At 40.7% G+C, this 19,684-nt stretch overlaps 1 protein-coding gene across 4 annotated transcripts; it reads right to left on the reverse strand.

Annotated features, from left to right (window-relative positions):
- Positions 1 to 1,970: 1,970 nt before the first annotated feature.
- On the reverse strand, positions 1,971 to 18,834 carry cabp1b (calcium binding protein 1b). 4 transcript variants are annotated; one of them, XM_086300632.1, is made up of 8 exons: positions 17,819 to 18,834; positions 8,477 to 8,644; positions 7,566 to 7,596; positions 7,317 to 7,460; positions 6,570 to 6,679; positions 6,400 to 6,474; positions 6,214 to 6,286; positions 1,971 to 4,127 (listed from the first exon to the last, which is right to left on the reverse strand). In XM_086300632.1, the coding sequence occupies exons 1-8, from the start codon at positions 18,524 to 18,526 to the stop codon at positions 4,102 to 4,104; spliced, it is 1,335 nt and encodes a 444-aa protein (XP_086156758.1). In that variant the 5' UTR covers positions 18,527 to 18,834; the 3' UTR covers positions 1,971 to 4,101. The 4 variants fall into 4 exon arrangements, with proteins under 4 accessions (XP_086156758.1, XP_086156762.1, XP_086156759.1 ...); XM_086300636.1 differs by lacking the exon at positions 17,819 to 18,834 and adding an exon at positions 11,188 to 11,826; XM_086300633.1 differs by lacking the exon at positions 8,477 to 8,644 and having other exon boundaries at positions 17,819 to 18,833.
- Between the last annotated feature and the right edge of the window lie 850 nt (positions 18,835 to 19,684).

Genomic DNA, 19,684 nt, shown 5'->3' on the forward strand with positions numbered 1-19,684 from the left:
AATAAATGAAACAAATGAAGTTAATCTGCACCAATGAGCAAAATGTAATATAGAGCACCCTTGCGCTTCTAAACCGCCCATTTAAAATAACATGTATACGACTGGCTGCATTGTTACACCTGCATCAGTTATCACTGATATTTGCAGTTTATTATTTTCCATCTATATTAGAAATATCAAAGCTATCTGATCATTTGGTGTTGTGTCCTGGGTGTTTTTATTGTGATATTTCTGAAGTTAAAAAAGCAAATAGTGTAGATTTGCCAAGTATTTGCAACTCATTAATTTTAAAATGCCCTGTATTATATAGCCAACTGCAAAGACAAGGATGAAGCTGGACAGATGTGCAAACTGCATTGGAGCACTGGAGGCATGGAGAAACTTTGGGCTCATGTACTGAGCATAAGTTTAATTTTCCAAAATTACTGAAGGTGTAAGGAAAGCAAAACACAAGTTCAGCTACAGGCCACTTGAAATATCAAAACACCATTTTGTGTGTTTCCATTTTATTTTGTATGAAAGTGTGTATAAAACAAAACATAGGAAAGAGAAACACAGCTTACAGTGTGTTTGTTTCTACTATATGAAGTCAGTTTTGAGCAGATTTTAAACTACTAGCACCTTGTTTTCCATCTTATCTTCATTTCTTACCTTATTCCATACTTCCACGGCTCATTTATAAACTTTCCTGAAATGTTTGGTGATGCTTTTTTAACTTTTGAACCTGAGTTTTGGTAACAGATTTTACTGACTTTGAACATGGTATGGTTGTTGGTGCCAAACAGGCTGGTCTGAGTATTTCAGAAAATGTTGATCAGATGGGATTTTCCCATAAAACCATCTCTAGGTTTTACAGAGAATGAAAAAGAAGAACTGGTGGGAGCTGATATAAAAGCAACGCTATCAAATTACCGCTTGTTTAAACCCAGGTATGCATGTGAGCATCTGAACACACGGCATGTCAAATCTTGAAGCAAGAAGTAACAGTTCGAGCTGGAAATGTTATATGATAGTGTTGGGGGTATTTTCATGGCACACTTAGTACCAACTGTGTATTGTTTACACACTATAGCCTAGCTGAGTATTGTTGCTGGACATGTCCATCCCCTTTCGATCACAGTGTATCCATTTTCTGATTCTTTTCTCAGCAAGGTAATGCACCATGACACAAAGCTCAAATCATATCATTCTGGTATCTTCAATATAACGGTGAGTTCACTGTTCACACAGAGCACATTTGTGGGATATGGTAGAACAGGAGATTCTCATCATGGATGAGCAGCAATTGTGTGATGCTATCATGTCAGTACGGACCAAAATCTCTGAGGAAAGTTTCCAGCACCATTCAATGGGTCAAAAAGAAGTTCTGAAGGCATTTGGGGATCAAGGCTAGTACTAGCAAGGTGTACCCAATAAAATGTCCATTGAGCATATTTCCAAATCATTTCTAAGTTTTTTTTATAGTATTAAGTATTTCTGTCTCACCATTTTTAGACTGAACATGCAACTTCAGATTTCCAAGTAGTGCACTCTCACTCCTCACAGATTGTATCACTCTATCTCCACCTCAGCATTTATCTGTTGACTCTGACTATTTGTATAAAGGAGCTATTTTGCACATATCCTCCAGTCTCTGCTTCTGAATAAACTCCACATAAGAGGAGAAATGTCCCTTTTTGGTTTCTCTAGAGTCCGGAAGCAGTGGGTGGAAGTGAAAGATAATGAGGCATCCAACAAGGGTTTCTTTTTTGTTATGTGAAGATGTGAGCAGATGCTAGTATGGAGTGCAAATACTACAGTAGGTCTGATGAGAGTCAAGTCTCAATATTTTCAAAGTTTCTTTAAACAAGAATCTTATTGTCCAATAAAAATGTGAATTCTGTGTCAAAAGAAGTCAAAGAAAGAAAGGAAACATCCCCATCACAGTGTTTGAGGTTAAGAAGAAACACACATTCACACATGGCCTAATCTCAATTTGGAATAAAAATCTTTATTTCTTTTAGATTCTGCTACAAATTGCAGTAGTTTATTAGCATGCATAGTTTCACACAGTTAAAACAAGTAAAATCACAACTCTTTCTTCTTCTTTTTTTAAACAGCATGCATATACCCTCACATCCATTCATGAACAGTCTACAAATAATTTAGCTGTCCCAACAACTAAAGCGCATTTCACGCAGTCGTTTTGAAAAGGTAATTCAGTGCATCAAATTTCTGAAAAATATTGCATCTACTTACCAAACTGGATTAGACTCACAAATAATGTTTGTAAACTTTCTTTGGCTTTTTATTTTACCATAAAGAAGCTTCCACTGCTTCCTTGGAAATAATAATGACGGTAAGGAAGCTGGTACACTACATGGACAAAAATATTGGACCGCCCATAGCTTCATCTTAACAAGACATATTAGACAATTCTCCAACGTAGTGGGGACCGTTTGGGTAAGGCCCCCTTTTTTTTGTTCCAGCATCAATGTACTCGAAGCAAGGTCCATAAAGGCATAGCTGGTGTGGGAGAACTTGCAGAGCTCTGACCTCAACCCCGACAAACACCTTTGGGTTGAAGTGGAATAGAGATCGCGACCAATCACACACAAAAAATGATTCTTCACCCTCATAAACACGAAACAATAATTTTGAGCAAAGTGCAACTGAACTATATAAAATCAAAGGTCAATTTATTCAAATAAGTCATTATTAAAGAAAATATATTTTGTATAATCTAAATATATGCCAATCAAGTGCATTTAATTCAATTAGATTCAGTTAAATTTATCATTTGACTTTGTAACACTGTAGCAAAATTAGACAGAGAACTTACCTATCACTTATAGTCAGCATTTCAAACAGAGTTAGAGTGGGAATTAAGAAATGGGATTTAGGTGTAGTGTATAGGTGGCCCAATAGCTTTGTCCGTGCAGTGTATTAAAAATAAGCGTGTGCCAGGAGGGAGTTCGAGAGTGAGGTTGGTCGTTTGACTGATTTTGAGGTATTAAAGGTAAAAGTGTAAATGTTGCACCAAGTGAGATTTTTTTTAACTTCACAAATATTTTGTTCACTCAGCAAAACTCACAAAGAAACTCAAAATTATCAAAGCTCGCTGATGATAATAAAAGCACTAACCCCATCTCTTTACCACCTATAATTTACCTCTTTGTTGATCCCACGCTTGCACAGTCAGGCGTGGATGATTTCTCAGTGTCAAAACATGTTTTGTGTATTCTGAATATACTCGCGGAAGTAATTCAGAAATAGCAAAACACAGCGTATATATAAAAAGTAAGGCCTATCTTCAAGATTAGCAAGTTGCAGTTGAAAGAGTCCGTCAGTCTTATGCACAGTGGCAATGACACACACATAAATATATATGTATAGTCTATATATCACAGTAAAATAGGTATAATGTTATTAAAGTCATGAGAACTGTATCGGTGCTACATAACATATACCGAACAAATACTGGGTCACGATAGTCTCCAGTGACATAACACATGTACAGCACAAGGTGGAAAGAAACAACAGTATGCACAAAACACAAACACGCTGCTTGACAGGGGTCACGTAACATGTTTCTATGTTGCCATTTGTATTTGTGCTTCAGATACGCTCGGCATTAAAAAAAGGAATGTGCTGTATGAGTTCGGGTGTTTGCTGGCATACTGCTGCTTCTTCTTAATTGCTACAATTATTAAAGTGTAATAGCATGTAGTTTGTAGGTGAGCAAAACAGCTTCACCCATTGAGTCAGGAGAAAAAAGCACATCAACATTAGAAATGTTGTCGTTAAAGGAAAATACGTTTGTAAAAACTACTTTGCAAAAGTCAGAAATGCAGCTATTGGTTTTGTTTATGCTCTTGGAAACAGCAGCAGCATATTATTCTTAACAGTGTTGCTCCCGACTGTAGTCGTCAGCATTTGTGCTTCAGCGTGGCAGTTTCAGGGCAGGGTTTGATATGTTTTCTTGTTTTGTTTTTTTTGCTGTCTTCTTCATTGACAGATTCAGAAGTTCAAGCTTCATCAGTATTCTGTGCTACTTGCACTTCTTTTCCTCCAAAACCCAACAGAGAATCCAGGCTGTCGTTTTAGCTCTCAGCCAGGAACTCACCGAGACATCATCCGCACAAATTCTGAAAATTAAACAAAGGAGAGATTATTCACACAGTGCAGGGACCTCCTGTGGTGGCCAAAACGGAGCAGAACTACGGTATGGTTGTTGGAGATACTGGAGCACAAGCTGACCTTGCTCAGTAGCAGCAGAATATGAGAAAGCCTGTATTTGCTTCAAAGTGCTGAATATATTTATATTGCTTCCAAAAAAAATGTCTTAATGATATCGCCAGAGATCGTGTGCTGCTAAATGAGCATGACTTGATCTCTAGGCCATGCATTAACTTGGGTATTATTACTGCCAATCTATCTCTGTCAACAAAGAAAATATGCAAGTTAAATAGTCAATGACACATCGGCTCATGAGTTTACGTAAGAGAAACTCGGTTTTTGCCCTTTATTTTGTACTGATGATGTCATGGGGCTAATAATATGTTAGTCTGAAGATAGTTGGGTAAATTTTGGGCTCAAACAAGATAATGATCACTGGATTTCACACAGCTATGTTTAGCATTTCTGTGCTTTTTAGCTCATTGTTTTGGCTACACAGACTAGCACTTTGATTTTTCTTCCTCTAAAAGCTGAATGAGAGGAACCCTTGAAGGTCTTTTTTTTTAACTGAGTGGTTTCTTGTATATTTCATGACCTTCTTTACAAGATATGTCTTTATTGATATATACTGAGGTGTCAAAACTGGTGTATACAGGTGATACCTTTAAACTTTATGGAATAACAAACTGCTGTGAGCCACTCTCACATCTCCAGTAGCATTGTTTCCAGATGCAGCAGGCAGCTGTTTTCAGTGGTAAAGCGCCAAATGCTAGCCACAACACTGAGATGATGGAGCGTTAAGCAACTAAACAGACAGTATTTGTTATGTCTCCAGATTTATTCCCTGATCTCCGTTTGGTTCTTACGTGTAGTTATGGTTTAGGTTTTGATTTTTCATTTATTTTAAAGTGTGATAAGCCTCCAGCTTTTTGTTATTTGTGGAGTTATTAGTCAGGTATGCACGTTCTGTGTGTCCGTGTTTTACTGTGGCTGTTGCCCAGCTCCGTGATTAGCCTTGTGTATATAAATAGTCCTGTGTCCCCTTTCCTTTGCCGAGTTGTGTGTTATCACATGGTATTTATTTTTTCTTGCGTTTCGACTTGTTTGGCACTTTGCAACAGCCAAAATAAGTCCTTGTTTATTAGAGTTCTGCCTCTCTGAGCTTTGTGTTTGTGTCCAGTACACGTCACATTTACCCTTGATATCAGTTTGCTGTGCTATATTAAAAGCTTAAAAAAAAGCTATAAAGTTCCCAGTAAAAGACAAAAAAATCAATTAAAGTTTAATAAAGATATCAAAAAGCAAAACTACACATCAGGTTGAATCAGTCTGCAGGTGTTACCAGGGCTTATAAAAGTCATAATCGCTGATCCACTTGCATGCACACGATATTAAATAAGTACTGGATACATACTAATACTACAGGATCCTAAAACAGAGCTGAACTTGAGGTTTCAAGTAGATCTGAGTAGACCCCAATTCATACCGTCTATGAGAGCAATTTCTAAACCTCATTTCTTTTTCTACCCAATTATATTTGCTTCCATATCTATTTTTAGCTTTAAAACAATTACCGAGGCACTCGAGCGCATAACCAAGTGCTGAGTATTCATATTTATTCTCTCGTCAGCCTCATTAGCAACCTGATGGTTCTCTCCTGCCTCACATCTTCTTGTACGTTCTTTTCTGATCTTCACCCAAAAACCTGAAATTATGTATCTCTAAGTTTAGTAACACTGCTGAGAACAGCAAAACAGCCTTAAATTTTCATCCCCGGCATCCTGCTGTATACATCTTTCTCTCTGTGGGTAATCTATGAGGTGACATAAACCTTTGGCAAGGAGATTATCTGAGACAGACCTACTGCTTCATCCCCTCACCTCACTCTCAGCATGGTATTGGTATATAAGGCAGACACATAGTGGGATTTTGCTTATATGTGAAATAGCTGTGTGCGTGTGTGTTTCAGAGATAGACTGAAGGTTGAGAGAGAAGGACAAAAGCAGAAAAAAAGGTTATACTGTGTTCCCAGACATACTTCACAGTATTTTCTACCTTCAAAGTCTACACGTCCATCTCCGTTGATGTCAATGTCTCGCAGTATTTCCTCCAGTTCTCTGTGTCCAACCTAGAAAAGTCAGGTTGGTGTGATAGTGTGAGCTTCTGTGGCACAAAGGTTTAAAAGCAGACAGGCTGGACAGTGATGGATGGAAAGCTACAGGCACGAGAGCAGCTCTGTACCTGCTGTCCCAGAAGTTTTTTCATGGCCTCTCTGAGTTCTGCAGTGCTAATCTCGCCGTCACCATTAGTATCGAACTGAAAATGGGAAATAAACACATTACTAAAAACAAAAAATATTTATTGGTATTAAATGAAAATATAGCATTGAAAAAAATCCCGCCTTTCCTTACCTCTTTGAAGGCATCCCTCAGCTCCTTCACCCCTATCATGTCTGCTGTTTCAGCCAGAAGTTTGGGCCCCATGAGTTCAACAAAGTCTTCAAAGTCAACATGTCCTCCCACTGACGGATAAAATGTCAGCTTTTATGAGCAAAAACTGGCAGAATTTTGTTTTCTTCATTTCAACATTATCATATGAATAGTAATGGTGAAGAGTAAACTCTAATTTTAAAGGGTCAGTTTACCCCAAAATCCTGGCAGCTAGCACTATTTATCAATCTTCAATGTTCTGATTGGCCGTAAAGCTGCTTATTTTACCTTTAATATAGCAGTATTAGATGGCAATATGTAGTGATGACCAGAGACCAAGGAAGTGGGAATTTCATGAGTTAAAATGTCCTGATTCTTTTTGTGAAGAACACTAGGATGTCAAATGGCAACCTTTTAAACTTCCAAATAAAGGTTTGGGTAATCCGGTTGTGGCTGTGCAAATCTTGTAGCCAGAACACACAAGCTGAGTGTCACGTTCAGTTTGCATCCACCATAAGGTAAGTGCATTTGGTTCCTTTACATAAAAGAGAAGACTGATATCTCTACAGCCAATCTCTCCAAAACTGGGCGGCTCTTATCAGAACAATCTAGATGGATAAGCAGCGCTACAGGATAAAAGAAGTGAATGCATATTAGGGAGAAATCTCTCTTTCAATTTTTATGCATATTTGGCAATGAATCAAGCACACAGGCACACTTCTAACTTACAGTTCATGTTGATCTGCTGGCTCAGTTCTATTAGCTCCATCTCTGTTGGCATGTATCCCATAGTTCTCATGCAGTTCCCCAGGTCTTTACAGCCAATGAACCCATCTTTGTCTTTGTCAAACTCCTTGAAGGCCTCGCGCAGCTCTGAGACCAAATGAAATTAAGTGTAAATGTGACAAAGATGTGTTGAAAACTACTTCAGAATACTGTAAAATTCACTCTTTATTTTTTACTAACAACATAGCATACCATCCATTTCTTCTGGCCTCAGCTCTCGATCCTGTGGAGGATCATATTGCAAGTTAGTACCCAAACACTGCTGATATCTTAAAAAATCAGGCCAATTCCCAGCATACAAAATGACACTGTAAAAAAGTAAATTGGCAACCACAGTGCCACAGAGTGCCACGAGCTTTCAGTTTTCACTCCAGCTATAGAGAGAAAGAAATTATTAGTGGGATCACACAGTTAATAAAACATTGAGTCTTCTATTTATAATTAGGCGGTGGGATCAAAGTGAAATACCAGAAACAAAATGTATGGCCTTTGTTGCAGCAGAAAAGAATCAGAACCATTTACTGTGTCTTTAGAACGAATGTGTGCGCAATGAGTGAAAATTGTTAGTATTTAGGGTAAATACAGAGACTAAAGGAAGATGTTAATACAAAATAATATGTGTCAGTCCATTGAATTAGAATAACTAGTCTCGACCACTGTATCCTTTAAGAAGTCCCATATGAGAGCTCATCATCAGAAGAGTCGTCCGCACTGAGGATTTCAGCATTGCTCCTGGCTTTAATAACAAGACCTTGAGTCGTGTTGTCAGCTGCTGGGAATAGATGAAGAGAAATAATCACCATGTGAGTAGCATTTCTGCCGCTGCCATAACCTGTCCTAATAATCCTCCATCCAGCTACAAAATGCATCCATCCTCATGCATAACAGATGCTCACATGCCCTTTCAGCATTCAACTTAAATTATCCAACAAAAAAAACCCATCTTCTAAGCCCGACCACTCTTCAATACATGCAGGAAGTGCTGACATTACAGTAGAAGGTGATTGCTACACACATGGGATTTGGTTGTTGTGCATGTACTGCATTGTGTGCTATAATCTCTCTTGGCATGCATGCACATGATATTTTCTGGACTTACGTACAGCCTGCCGGCTCTCAGCGAAGCCCTTGCGTAGAAAGATGCATGCAGGCCCCAGTATGTTGTGCATGTTGGCTCCATTCTGGGCCAGGGCTACTAGTGGCTCAAGATAGGCCCCCCCAGATCCCCCCTCCTCACAGGATTGCACTGCTTTGTAGTTCTTCTTCTGGTCCTGAAGAAGCATCCGGTGGGTAGCCGGATATGGATGAAGAGGCAAAGACAGGGGTAGAGAGTGTGACTCAGTTTGTTGAGGTATTGTTTCAACAAGGAGCCAACATGGAGATGGGAAGGAGGGAGGGTTCAGAGGAGGATCATAGATGACAGACATATGTCTGTCAGTCATTGGAAAGTGTGGAGTCAGGTGAGTCATGACAGAGGAAAGGATCTCAGTGACAGATAAGTGGGTGTAAAATATAGTGACAGAGCAACTGATGCCATCTACGTATAAATCCATCCGGCAAAAACCATCCTGCACAGCAGAACACTGCAGAGCAGGATGCAGGCCTCTTTTCATGTCACAAAGCAATAGCCTAATGTAAATAGTGCCTATCATTTTTTAATGGTCCTCACAGGTTATTGTGATCATTTTGATTCATTACACAATGTGGTTTGACTTGAGTAGCTTTGGCCATTGTTTCCAGTGATTACGATAACACTGCACTCACCACAATTGCTGAGATGTGGGGAAACAACAAGTCCAACTCCACACACTGGTCACACTTAACTCTGATATCAGTTTTTTTGCTCTACAGGGATGAATTGTAATAATAATAATAATAGTAGTAGAAAGCAGTTGCATGATTGCTCCCCAGATCTTATCACAGAAAATGGAGGGTGCAATATTATCTAAGCAATGGCCAGAACTAACAAAATAAGACCCAAGCTCTACTAAAATCAAAGAATTTCTTAATATTTTTTTTCTACAAGAGTGTTTGTGCTTTGGACTGACACAATTTATTTTTAGATTGCAAATCTGTAAGCAGTAGTACGGTTTTCTTTTAGTTCAGCACGAGGTCAAATAAGGGCATTTAGAGTGTTATAGTGAGTCCATGCAAGTCAGCTACAGCACTATTGCTGGGATTGTTACTTAAAATGACCCAGAAGTGGCTAGTTTTCTGTTTTTTTGTTTTGTTTTTGGGGGGGTTGTGCACATTATAAAACAGTTTTCCTGAAGGTGATGCTGACGTTCAGCCAGCCATTTAATTATAATCACCAATTAGCCAATCAACCAGGGGGCGAATGTTGTTCTCTCACATCAGTCATTGTGATTACCGAGAGGGCTACAAGTTAATTAAAACAGTTTTTCTAAGCCAAATAAGGTCCAGAAGGTCCAGCTGCAGACCAACACAGCTCAGATTGCTATTTAAAAAACAGAGTCTAATGTGCATTTTGGTCAAGATGAGATTAACTAATTTTAATGCACCAATATCTCTTATAAAACATGTCACATTGATCTAGTTTTGAATTACTGCACTTTAACATCCAACTCAATGCAGGAATTTAAAGCTAAAAGGTAGAGAAGTAGACATTATATCACAACGAGTTACCAGCGGACCATTTTGCTGTTGTTTGAAATCTTTCTGACATGAATTTGTACAATGTTCAGATGCTTTATACTGTCAGCACAAGACATCTGCATGCATATGCAATGAAAAATTAATATGCATGCTTGTGCAATATGCACAAACACACACTATTATGCGCTCTACAAATGACCTTCACACTCCATCTGTTACCATGCCAGTCGTCCTGCCAGTTCGTGCATTCCTACAGTTTTCACCACAGGAGCGGATGCCCACTGGGTAATCTGACCAAGTGATGCATGGAGCGGGGCTGTCTGTGGCTATATCGTGCCAGAAAAGTACTATGAACACATGCGCTAGCTTTTATATAACTAAAAAAGAAAATACACGTACACACGCACACACACGCACATACAAGACCAAAGAAAATTTCTGAGAGGTTGTCAAAGAAACGCTGAAGTCAAGCAAGAACTTCTTCAGCACTCCAACCAATTTTTGCACAGATGGCATCAACAGTTGCTTGTCATATTGTTCTTCCTCAAGGATGTGCAGCTGGCGCAATAAAGGAAATTCTATTCGTGGGTCTGTCTCCCTGCTACACTGACGGTCTATTCAAGCATACGCTGATACGTGAAAGATGTAATCCAAAATTAGATGTATTAATAAGCCCAAAGACTCTGAGCCAGTGAAAACAGCACACCTGTTTGCAACATTTCCACTGCCTGATCGCATCCTGCAGGTGCTGTTCAACAAGGTAGCATCTTCACCTGGCTGATAAGGTGGTGTGCAGCCTGACTGACCTTAAGTGATGTGATCCTAATTCACAGATGCAGTCGACAGGTCAACCGAGAGGACTGACCAGCCCCTTGAACCTCTATGTGAATACATGCACTGATAAGGAAAGAGAAATCTTTCTGAAGTCCTTAAAAATGTCAACATGTAAATGCAGACTGAGTTTTAAAGATCAAAACTAAAAGCTCCTGACTTGGCTAAAAGTACATAAGAGACGAGCTTTAATCTTAAATTATTCTGCTGTTATTCTCCACACAGCCTGAATGTAAAATATCTAACAGTACGCCAGCTCAGTCAGTGCAGATCCAGTCAACTAGCCATCGGTCAGGTTGGGGACAAACCATTAGAAAAACATGCACCAGGAAGGAGGAGATTCAAGGAGAATGAAAAACCTCAAAGCGGACCTTACCTTCTTGGTGAAAATTTTAAGCGACTTTACAGAGTTGCCCATTGCAAAAACAAACAAACCAAAAAAAAAAAAAAATCTTCCTGTCTTATGTTTTCTCTCTAACTGTGGCTGTGTTAGTGAGCCTGCATGTAAGTGCACGTGTATGCATGTGTGTTTGCAAGTGTTTCCAGGCATGCATGGGAATAAGAGTGATTAGAAAGCGAAAGAGGGTTCAGTGGGTCATTGACTAATAAAGGAAGACATTTGGGAGAAGGCAGGGAGAAGAGCAGGGATATAATAGGAGGTACGAGGGGAATAGGACGGAGAGGAGTGTGCAGGGAGGACCTGGAGGCAAGGACACTGGAACGAGGGGGAGGGACACTGAGACAAAGGGAGGGAAATATGTAAACAAGAATGACGGACAGGTCAGAAAAAACACAAAGATGCGCGAAAGAGAGGAAGCATGCATGTAATCAGCTCGAGATGCAAATGCCAGAAGTAGAAAAGAAAGACTGCTTATTCATTCTATCCTCTCTCCTACTGTGTCTTCCCTCCCTCTACCCTTTCTCTCTTCTCTCTCTGTCTCTGTTATCTCTCTCCCTCTCTCTCTCTTCTCTCTCTGTCCGTCAGTCTGTCTCATGCTCTTTTCCCCCTCAATTGCTCCCCCAAGTCCTGCTCACCCCACAGTTCTAAACCATCTATACGAATGTGACAGAAGAAGCTCGTTCGGACAAGCATATTACCTTCCCCTGAGCAAGATGCTGGAGACACTAATCCAAACATGCACACACGCACATGCACACACAGACACATCTCTCTCTCTCCCTCTCTCTCTCTCTCACTCGTACACACGCTCGATTAGACACTCTTGGATGTGGGGCTGTGGAGCTAAAAATATAACACACGCTCTCTCTTCCCCCCTATTCCCACCACTCTACCCCCAGCATCCATCCCTGCTCTCTCTCCCTCTCCCCGTATGTGTCGACCACACACATACACACAAAGACGTAGAAGCATCACAAAGTCACGTTAAGCTTGAAGGGCTCGGATTCAGATCAAAGCTAAAATGTGCAAGAAATGACACATGGATTCTGAACCACCGCGCTGGAGGATTCAAATCAGTGTGTGCAAATGCAAACACACACAGACGGAAAATAAATGCTCTCTCTCAGCCTCACACACACACACACACACACACACACACACACACACACACACACACACACACACACACACACACACACACACAAGCATACATTTGTTGTCAGGCACAATGACCAAAAATGTGGCTTTCTAAAAATGAAGCCTCTGTAAAAACAGTAGTGAAAAGGATAATGCATGCAAATGCAAATGTGGGCTAATTGACTGATCAACACTTTGTCCTACTAGGCTTCACATTTAAAGTAAATGCTGTACCTTTTATTCCAGGGTGCAATAAAAACTTAACAAACAAAAATATGAGCTTAAAGCTAATTCACTCATTTCATTTTGTCTCACTATATGTGTTTCCATACCATTTTGCATTTACTCGTTAGTTATTATTGACCTCTGGTTCTCTTCCACAGTGTTTCTTTTGTCCCGTCTTCCTCCCCTCACCCCTAACAGCTCACGGGAGATGGCCGCCCCTCCCTGAGCCTGGTTCTGCCGGAGGTGTCTACCTCTTAAAAGGGAGTTATTCCTTCCCACTGTCACCAAGTGCTTAGGGGGGCCATCTAATTGTTAGTGTGTCCTCTATTTTTTGTAGCATCTTTACCTTAAAATATAAAGTGCCTTAAAGGGACTATTGTTGTGATTTGGTGATACATACTGTACATATATTGCATGACTTTAAAATGCACAGCGTGTTTATTGCAGGAGTTTTAAGTGAGAATTCAGACATGTTCTTATTGACATGTCCCTCTTAAGTAAAAGCCCTTCCCTCTGAGGCATATTTTAAGGTATGTAAACAAGTTCTGCCTTAAACATTTATTATTTATGACCAGTTTGGGTTTTTTGCATATGATAAAATGAATGATTATTTCTTACAACCAAGCTGTTGTTTGATAGAAAATCTAATTATGTTGGTAATGTTTAAAAAGAAAACTGAGGAGAAGCTTTTAGGATTTTGGTAGTCGTCATTTTATGCAGGAAAAGTTCTTCTTTCTGTCATAAACATCCACCTAGTGGTAACTTAACAGTCGGTTGCTGCGGCACTGACGTGCATCAATATTTCCCCCTCCTGTCCGACCTTGTCTATTCACTGATGTTCTAATAAACACATTCACGCCCAAGTTGCTTCACATCTATCTCCCATTCAATATCTGAGCGGCTCCTCTGCGTTGTTCCTTGGGTGATTCATCCAGCCTCTCACCACAGGCTCATTGTGAACTTCAGAACACATCAGACGTCAGACACAGGAGCCGTCAGCTCTTATAATGTCACACCGTAGTGTGCACGGGCATGAGATCCATCCCTCTCTCTCTCTTTTTGCTGTATCCTTTCCCTTTTCCATCATACTCACTCTCGGATACTTTACCCACTAAGAAGCATGTCATTTACTTTCGTTGATATTAGTATCAGATGGTTATGGGGTGACCATTTCTCAAGAGTCTACATACGCGCACAAGGCAGGAATCTAAATCAAACAGGAATATTAATCGTTTCCTTTGCGATTTATTTGAGATTTGAGGTCAAACATAATCCTGTTTCATCCATCCTCGGCCATCAGCTGTGTTAAATGAGCTGAGAGAAGTAGGAGGGTGAGGGAGGGGACTGATGCAATAATAAGCTCACATGAGTTCACCAGCCGTTGTCCTCTAAAGCCACCGAGTTAATATTACACAAACAAGGAGACTGTGACCACAGAATTCATGTGGTTTGTTTGTGAGTTCGTCATCAAAGGATATCCGAGCGGTGAAAAGACACGCAGTGCGCACTTGCGTCATCTTCTTGTGTTTGGGTTGAGACGTCACAGTTTTTATCCTGCAGCTGATTCATTCATTGGAGTCAGATTATAGTCAGTATTTAAGTATTTTTCTTTCAAACATCTGCTTTTATGTGAGAGGAGTTAAACATCCAGTGTGTCAGCAGAGGAAAAATATTCATGTGTCTTTTTATTGCATGTCAGTTATTGCTGATTTTTTTTTTCTCTCCCTCTGAGTCATTTATCCCTTCTAGTCTGTCTCGCAGTCTCTCACACTGATTTTCCCTTTCAGCCTCAGGTCTGCATCAATATTTAGCATCATCACATGGGCACACATGCACTCACACACACACACACTTCATAATGTAGCATGTGCATGTGTGTGCACGGGCCTCTAATCCTCATCTCAAAAAAGGGGTTTACCTCCTTCTTGGAGATATAAATATACCTACCATATGTCTAAAAATAGCTTTGTATGTTCTAGATATGTTCTTCTTATTTTCACCCTGATCTTTCTCCTCATATTACTCATTTGTGCTTCCCCCCCTGTAGGCACTCTCCTTTTATCCCCTCTCAAACGTCACTATGACCCAGGTCAAAAAAGGAAAAAGGAAAGGAAGAGAAGGAAACATCAGTGCGTGCGAGTACAAGACGAGTAACAGGAAGTGGACTTAATCTGTGTTTTAAGACCTTTTCCTTAGATTGTCTTTTCAGGTGGGAGCGAGGAAGTGAGAGGTGATGAGCGTTTGCTGGTATAACAATCATCAGGTCTGCCAGTAAAGGCGCTCACTATTCCTATTTTACATCCTTTGTCCCCCTCATTTATGCGATTCCTCCCCGCTCCCTTCACTTTCTTTTCCGGCCCTTTCGCTTCTCCTGGCTCCCTGATGTGACATTCTCCCCCCACTCCACCCCCTCTATCCCTCACCCGCACACTGGCAGCTCAAAAACCTTGGTACAAATGATACTTGCTCCCTCTGCTGGTCAATGCACATCCTTCAACTATTATTTTAGAAAAAAAATAAGAGATTTCTCTTCATAATAATTTCTCATCACACATCTTTCAATAACAGTTCTCTACTACATTTCCACATTTCCTGCGAGAGTGTGCAGAACAAGGTCACAAAAACCGAGAGCTGTAGTTGGGCTTTTAAAATAGAAACAAATTTTCTACTGGGACGTAAAAGTGCTCTGTCCTCGATCAAGGTGTCCTTTTAAACCCGAATGGTTCAAAGGCCAGAATGTGCTGGGATAATGGGAGCTAATTACGGTGCATGGATGCTCTAAGGATAGAAAATTTGAGTGAATCACAGTGCCACAATCTCCCTATAACAAACAATCGGCAAAATGCAAGCGGCAAAACACATTTGTCCTTATTCTAACCCCCACACTTGCCTCTGTGGTCATCGTGAGTCATCATGATTCACGTATTAAAATGTGAATTTTAAGATGACGGCTTGAAAAAACATTCACCGTCTTTCTCAATCAGGAAGCGCACTTGCAGAAGCCTGAATATTTTTGCCAAGACAAAACAAAAAGTAATAAAAAGAGGAAAAAAACACCCTGCCCTCCTCCAGTCTCTCATAATCAGGTCTTGTTGGGCTATTTTTAGCCTTCTCTACATGCAGCGAGTGTGTTCTGTTAGGATTGTGTGCAGATCTTGATGTTACATAAGAAAATATGAAAAGAAAGAGTTTGCAGGGAGTTTAATGCCTCATTGCTGGACCCGGTGTCAAGCTGCCACATCCTGATTTAAGAAGTACTAAAGGGCATACTATGACGATTGTGTTGTCAAATAAATAAAACAGCTTAGGTAAGACGCTGAGCAGGTGCAAAAGAAGAAATAAATAAATAAGAAAGCATGCCTGCATAAGCCTTCTCAGCTTTCTTCACTTTTTGTCCTCACACATGCATCATTCGCTTGCTGGCTCCCTCACACAAACACTGATGCACACAGACTCACAACTAGCTCGCGTCCACTCACAAATTCATTTTAGCTTTTGACGGCCGTGTTTGGTATGACTGAACTTCCGGGCGATATCACAAAACAAAGCACTTTGAGAATTTGATTATTTTCGTCCAAAATCAGAATTAATTACAGTAGGTTTGCTGGTTTGGTAAGCCTGCATTTTCAAATTACATTTGTAGCTTTTTATACTTTTTCTAGCTTTCACAAATGTAATTCTTCCTCACTGTTCCCCTGAATCAAAAATCTGAATTTTTCCCATGTGGGATCTAGGCAGAAAATATCAGATCTCCTTATTCTATGCACATCAGCAGCTCTGGAGACTTTATATAGCACACCGCTGGATGGATTTTGCCTCACTGGAACCCCTAAGACTGATTGAAGCTCTGGCCTGGATTGAGGAGTTATTTCTAGAACACATTAGCACACTGAGAGGTAATTGTCTCCTCTTTAGCTTTTTATCATCCAAAGATGATGAAGAAGGATTTTAAGTGAAATGAGAAAAAAAAGATGGGGTGGAGGGGGTTGAAAAATCTCATGTGCAGCTTCCTGATCTGTCTGAGTAACAGGAGGAATTTGGCACCCTTTGTAGAAAACTAGTTTATTTGGAAGTGAACAGGTGGTGAAGTGATGCAGCCTGCATTTGTCACTCACCACGTTATTGGCAAATGTTACGAATGATATCTCTACAAACGCTTCACTTACCGTTGTGTGTGTGCGTGAGACACACGGGCTCTCATCACTGAAACATTTTCCACACAGGGGGGTAAGCTGATCCCCCTGCTGTCACTCAGGTGACAGCAACAATGAAAGTGACTGCATTCATATCGGGATGCATGAAAGACTACAGAGAGCGTGAAAGTAATGGACACCCAAAACAAACAGGAGCCAGATTCGGACTGAAAAGATGCATTCATTTTTAATCTGCCCAGAACGGGTGACACCCTGTCAGTCCAGCCTCACCTTCATCTCACCTGTGAAACCTGCTGCTGAATTTCAGCAGCTCTTATGAAAAGCATGTATGCTGCAGTTAATGGACCAAACCTTTGCAGCAACGAACAGGAACCCACAAGTAAAAAGCTGAATATCTAATGAGCAATATTTATTTTATTCATTTAGGATTGTTTTATTTATGTCCTTTTATACTGAAAGATCTGCTTTGACCCTGAATTGGATAAGAAAAAGACAATGGATGGATGGATGGATGGATGGATGGATGGATGGATGGATGGATGGATGGATGGATGGATGGATGGATGGATGGATGGATGGATGGACTTTCAAAACATTTTCTTTTTTATCTGTGAATGGAGATGGTCTGAATGTGATGTCCACACAGAACATGAAGATCCAGTAGTGCAATCCAGTAAGGACCTCAAAGTGAGCAAGCCGCATCACTTTGTAAATAGACGCAATTTTGATCTTTGTGGGGGAATAACAACGTTTTTCTCTTTAGTGCAAATAATCAAAAAAAAAACAAAAAAAAAACGAGTGTTCCAGTTTCTTCTGGTTAATGAGTCTGCTTTTTTTTTTTTATTCATGCTGCTACTGAGCAGTAATACAGCTTGATATTTTGCCCTTTGCATTATGCTACAACAAAACTCTGCAGACTTAATGTCGAAACAAGACATTGTTTAATTTAACTTAAAAAGATTTAGAAAACTTAAAGAAGGTCAATCTATAAATTAATTATGACATTCAATTTTTCCCACTTTGATCAACTTTCGAACACTTTCGAAGTTTAAATGTTCTCCCCTCCCCACAAACCTCCTTACCTGCCCAAAAACTGATTTCACTATTGGATGAAGACTGGAGTCATACTCAGAGGATGCTGCGTTTAGTCTTTTGGTTTTGCGGCTGGCCGCTGGCCGGACAGGTGCGCTTGTCGCAGGTGGGTCTGAGCTGAGGCTGGGTGATGACCCGGTGACGACTCTCTCGCTGGACTCGAAGAAGAAAGCTGCATCGTCCTGGTGTTTTGGATAAGATGGGGTTGGTGAGGTTCTCCTGTCGTGTCTGGATCCGACCTGTGGATGCACAGCGGGAGGCACCTCACCTCGAGTGGAGTCGTGGTGGTGATGATGATGATGATGATGAGACTGTTTGGATCTCGAGGACCCGATGTGCTGTTTCTGATGCCTGTTCATCCTGTGCCCCACATCCTCCTGAGTGTATTCTTCATCATCTTCATCATCAGCCAGGGTGGTCGGCTGCCGGTGAGTATGACTTTTCGGCGTCCGATGATGGTCACTTAAATGTCGAGAGTCGGCATGTCTTGGTTGGCAGAGAGGTCTCCGCACACTGGTCTCGCAGTCTTCCCTCCAGACCGCGTCCTCGCTGCCTCCAGCTCGGGCGGGATGATTGTGGTGAGAGCGCTGGCTCCTGTGACCGTGGGGACCGCGATCCCCGTGGGCAGACCTGCGGTGGGGCCCCGATGTTCTAAGAAGAGAGGTGGTCGACTCGCTTTTGGGAAGAGATGAGCTCATCGTCCGCGCTCGTTTGACAGGCGAAGTGAAGCTGAGGAAGGATGAAGGTCAAGCAAAGGAAAAGAAGGCAGTCCTCCGCCACGTGCAGGTGTTCAGCCTCAGACGGTGGGACCCCGCTCTTTAATCCACATCCACGCGCTCGATCAACACTTGACAGAGCGCAGAGAGGAAGTTGGAGCACCTGAGCGAGAGAGTGGCAGCAGAAAAATGTAGAAGTTGAGCTCTGTCAGCTAGCCGGTCAGTCACGGGGGCTCCGCTAAATTTGGATGACAGCACTGTGTTGCGCTGCCGCGTGTCACATGCGGCAGCAAGTTCACTCCGCTCCACGTAACTACACATAATTTCACACGTAATGAGCAGCTCGATTAATTTAGCCCCCCCCCCCTTTTTATTTTTTATTTTTATTTTTAACGAGCAGTCGCTTGGACGTTTCTGCTCACGTTCATGTTTTACATACAGTGGATGATGTATCAAAATCACAAACATCGACAGAGAAATGGTATTAGACCAGACAGCAGTCAGGACTAACAAGTGGCTTCAGTGACATTAACGCGAGTGGACGGTGGTCATTGTTTTCAAGGACGGGCAAGGTAGATCCCCTGTGTCCTGCAAATCTGGAACTTTTATCAAACACTTCACGAGTTAGAAGGACTTTTAAGTTGGAATTAACGCTGATCACCCTTGAGATATACAACACAAAGCAACAGTAAAACATGATGTCACAAAAGGTCAAATAAAATGACAGCTTTGGGGGGGAAATACTTTAAGTGATTCTTAAATGATTTTTTCTCCAATCCTTCAAATCAATTTGCAGATTTAGGAAAAGACTGGTTAAATCTCTACTATCTCGCTATAAAAAATAATACACCGAAAGGGTGTTAACTTGGGATTTTCTCTTTTTTTTCACTAACATTTTATGTATGTTTTATAATGTGAATTATCTATAGGCTGCACATGTGTAGGGGAGATAAATATGCATATGCAGTGAATCAATTTTCATCGCTTGCTAACAACAAACAAACAAACAATATGCTTGCATAATCTGGGTGTGATGGTGTCAACAGCATAATGGAAAATCTGACTGTGGGTTACTCAAAATAGTAACAGCAAAGTTCAAATGAAAAAAATGGTGAAAACAAAAATAATTAATTAAATAAA

Source organism: Aulonocara sp. 'chitande type north' Nkhata Bay, linkage group LG7, assembly GCF_057382095.1.
Source record: "Aulonocara sp. 'chitande type north' Nkhata Bay isolate Kocher_YH1m ecotype deep benthic linkage group LG7, A_spYH_male_GT1.1, whole genome shotgun sequence".
NCBI classification, from domain to species: domain Eukaryota; kingdom Metazoa; phylum Chordata; class Actinopteri; order Cichliformes; family Cichlidae; genus Aulonocara; species Aulonocara sp. 'chitande type north' Nkhata Bay.